The sequence below is a fragment of the Chaetura pelagica genome, unplaced genomic scaffold (genome assembly GCF_000747805.2).
Source record: "Chaetura pelagica isolate M959 unplaced genomic scaffold, ChaPel_1.0 scaffold589, whole genome shotgun sequence".
In the NCBI taxonomy this organism is placed as follows: domain Eukaryota; kingdom Metazoa; phylum Chordata; class Aves; order Apodiformes; family Apodidae; genus Chaetura; species Chaetura pelagica.
In genome coordinates, this window is record NW_009954619.1 from 246,405 (window position 1) to 250,428 (window position 4,024).

Sequence of the window (4,024 nt, forward strand, 5' to 3'; positions counted from 1 at the left end):
CCTGGGCTCCTTCCCAGCCCTGCCATGTGCTGCAGGCCACCAGCCTGCCCTGTCTGCACCCCTGCCCCACACCTCACCTTGTTCCTGCAGGGTTCCCACAGCACAGGGAAAGCAATCAGGCAGGAGTCCATCCTGACCCAGCCTTTTAAGAACAAACAACTTACAGCAACAAACCAAACAAATCCAGTCCCTGGTGCAGCAAAGGGGCTGGAGCCCATCGGGCTGGAGCAGCACCAGGGCTGTCCCAGAGTTCTTTCCCTGCTAGCACAGGAGAGACAGACCTCTGTGCTCAAAGGCATAACTCACTGGAAAAATTAGCCCATAAAATTATTTCTTATAAGAGAGGCTTATTTTTTATTTAATGCCACATGAAATAAATGGCAAGGCCCAGCAGGGAGGGTTTAGCACGTGTGGTGCTGACCATGTTGCTTAGCATTTATATAGTGCTTTGCTAACTCAGTCCATGCTCAGCCACCCTCTGCATGGCCTTGGGGAAGTCAGGAGCATTTCATACCCCTAACACCAGATAAGGTGTACACCTGGGATGGGCACAGCTCTGATAATTTTCCTCTTCTCCCATGCTCAGCATCCCACCCAAGCTGATTTTTGGTGGCTGCAGCTCACACCTGTGTCCTGGAAGTCCCAGCAGAGCAAGGGGAAGGCTCCTGCCCCCCGACTGCAGCTGGTGGTTCCCAGCTGGGCAGGCAGTGGGAGCAGAGCTCAGCCTGAGGGGCAAGGAACACCCCTCAGCTGAGGAGAAGGGTTTAGAGAGCAGGGCCAGAAGCTGGAGTATGTAGGGGAGAACAGGGGTAAAGGGATGTTGAGGGGATGCTTGGGCTGAGGAGGGCACTTGGATGGGCTCTTGGTCTTAGGCAGAAGAGAATTTGGGGAAAAGCTAATAGAATGATTCTCATGCAGAAAGGTTTAGAGATTGCTTTGAATGATCTTGCTGGGCAGGGGTGTCCAAGGCAGGACAGGTAGCAGGGCTGGGGAACAGGACAGCAGGGCTGGCGTGGGGCTGGGGTACAGAGCAGGTGTCCCTGGAGGGGAGCAACCTGGGGCAGTGCTGGGGAAGGGCTTCAGTGCTGGGGGCTGGTTGCTGTGTCAGGAGACCTGCAGGGCAGGCAGTGACCCCTGGGAGCTGCCTCCCACCTGCACACAGCTTGCCCAGCTCCTACACACAACCACTGCTGGAGCAGCAGGACAGAGCAGACACACACCCCTTTGGCAGGCACCAGGGACAAACAAGGCCCCAGGAGGGGGCACAGAGCCCACCCCACAGCTCTGTGCCCCCAGCTGCTGCTCCTCTGGGCTGGGTGCCACAGCCCATCGCTTCCCCCAGGAAAAGTCTCAAGGATCTGGGGGGACCTCGGGCAGGAGGTGCCCCAGGACAGGCTCTGGCTTGTGCAGCTGCTTTTCATCTGGTCAGGAGACAGCCTGGCACAGAAGGGAACAAACGAGGACAGCTGCCCTAGCCTGTTAATTATTTGGGATCCTAATTTTAACGTAAATACATCTGTGTGCCAGTTCTCCCCTCCCCTTGGAGCTGGCATAACTCCTAGTTTCAATGGATTTCTCTGGTAGAGACCAGACCCATATATTGCAGTCATTACATGAGCCAAATTTATGTTCACATAGATAGCATTTGCTTTTGGAAATAATAATAGCTACACCCTGGTGCTGATTAATGAATAAGACACTGATTAGTGCCTACTGGCTCTGTAAACGAACACTTACAGCACCACAAGGTATTGTAGGAGCGGGACGTGTTTTGCTTGGGTGTTTTTAATATCATCTACTAATATGTTCATTCAGATAGATACTTTTACCATAAATCAACTAGAGATTGTACTATTTTTATTGAAACTTTCTATACACTTTCAAAATTAAAAATACTATGAGTTAACTGACAGTCTTAAAAATTATTTTATTGTCAATCCTTCCCAAAAGATCCCCACCTATATCAATTATTATGTTGTAATTAAAAGCTAGAACAAATATTTATTTCATTTGCATTTAAGATACATTGATTCTGTTCTACATCTCTGCTCAGAAGACAGCTTCAGGACCCCTTGAAAGCTGTATTTTTTCTGGGAAAAGGAATAGATGCCTGACCACAAAGTTGACCCCAACTTACATTTTACAAAACCAAAACCAAAACCATTTACTGGTTCTGCACACGGTCTGTGCTCATACTCTCTAAGCTGAAACTTCTCATTTTGCTGTAAACCTGAATCTAACAGGAGTAAGAAGCTGCTTTAATGTTTTAAGGAGCAGTTCCCCTAGCTGCAAAGGCATTGAAGACAGCCTGGGAGACACGAGCTGTGCAATGCTGCTCTTTATTGTCACAGGTACAGGGTTCTGATGTGGTAGTGCTGCACATTCAGGTTATTGAACATCTGCAGTTCAGGAAGGACTTTTCAGTCTCTAAAATGGTTACAAATGGTTTTTGCTGGAACACACTCATTCTAAGCAGTCTGATCTCAATGGAGTCCAACTATCTTATTTTGGGTAATAACAGCAAAGTCTTACCAACTGTTGATGGAGATACCATGGGATTAATCTACATTCAGGCTGGAAAAGCAAAGCAGTGCTCCCTCCTGACTCTGACAGATCCCAGAAGTCTTTTCCACAGTTGATTGCCAGGTTGTCCCGATCCAGAGCTTAGGACTGACAGCAGCTCACAGTTTATTTGCAGCTTTGAAGCCTGGTCCTGTAGTGTTTCTCTCCTGACAGAAGATGAATAAAGGTGTCACTGTGGGAGACTTTTAGCCGGCTGCTGTAAAAAGGACCCTCTTTGCCTTCCCTCACAAGACCCTCTGCCTCACTTTTGGAGCCTGCAGCTTTCCCCTCGGCTGAGTTCAGTTCCATCAGCTCCAGTTCATGCTTGGCAGCTGTTTCTAAAACTCTCTGCTTGTTGTAATACCTGACAAAGTTGTTAATGATGGGGTGGATGGGGAGGGCAATCGCTATCACCCCGCAGAGAAAGCTGATGGCAGCGTTCAGCTTCCCCAGGGTTGTTTTAGGGTAGATGTCCCCGTAGCCCACGGTGGTCATGGTGATGATCGCCCACCAGAACGACTGAGGGATGCTTTTAAAGAGCGTTTCGGGGTGGCTTTGCTCCATGGTGTAACCCAGGGCGGAAAAGACAAAGATGCCGACGGCCAAGTACATGAGGAGCAGCCCGAGCTCCTTGAAGCTGCGCTTCAGGGCGTAGGTGAGGGTCTGCAGCCCCGAGGAGTGCCGCGCCAGCTTGAAGATCCGCGCCACGCGCATGATGCGCAGCGCCTGCACCGCCTGCTGCACCTTGCTCAGCTCCATCAGCCTGGCCCCCAGGTGGGTCAGGGTCAGGCTGACGTAGAACGGCAGGATTGCCAGCACGTCAACGATGTTCATGAAGGACACGGCGAAGTGGAGTTTGTTGGGAGAGGAGAGGAACCTCAGCACGTACTCCACGGTGAACCAGCCTATGCAGGCTGTCTCGATGTTGTCCAGGGTCGGGTGCTCTACACGTTTCCCCTCCTTGTCCACGACCTGCAGGTCTGGGATGGTCCCCACACACATCACGATGGAAGAGGTCAGAATAAACAAGAAGGACAGGACGGCGATCACTCGAGCTGGGTAGGATGATTCTGGCTTCTCCAGAAATTTCCAGATGTACTTTTGGCACCTTTTCCAGCGACTTTCCGAGGCATCCACTCCCAGGTCATCCAGAATCAGCTGCACCCTCCGGGCTATTTCTTCCAGCTCCTCCTTTTTTTCACTTAGGTGAGTTTTGCAGCAATCGTCCAAAAACTTCAGATCTACTTTCCAGAATTCCATTTCGTTCTTGAAACATATGGGGCATATTCCTTTCTTCATGTGGATCTCCCCGAAGAAGTACACGTCCATGATGCATCTGAAAGCATCTGGGTCTCTGTCAAAGTAAAACTCCCTCTTCCCAGGGTCATAGTCATCACACAGGGAGAATATGCTGTCGTAGCCCCCTGACAAGCAGTGGATCAGCTCTGCCAGCCGTGTCTCC

General features: G+C 50.4%; 1 protein-coding gene across 1 annotated transcript in view; it reads right to left on the reverse strand.

The window, feature by feature from the left end:
* Positions 1-2,316: 2,316 nt before the first annotated feature.
* KCNF1 (potassium voltage-gated channel, subfamily F, member 1) overlaps positions 2,317-4,024 on the reverse strand; it is a 39,198-nt gene continuing 37,490 nt past the window's right edge. Inside the window, exon 2 of the mRNA XM_010005562.1 lies at positions 2,317-4,020. Within this exon, the coding sequence (XP_010003864.1) occupies positions 2,689-4,020 (1,332 nt within the window). The 3' untranslated portion in view covers positions 2,317-2,688. The remainder of the gene's footprint in view (positions 4,021-4,024) is intronic.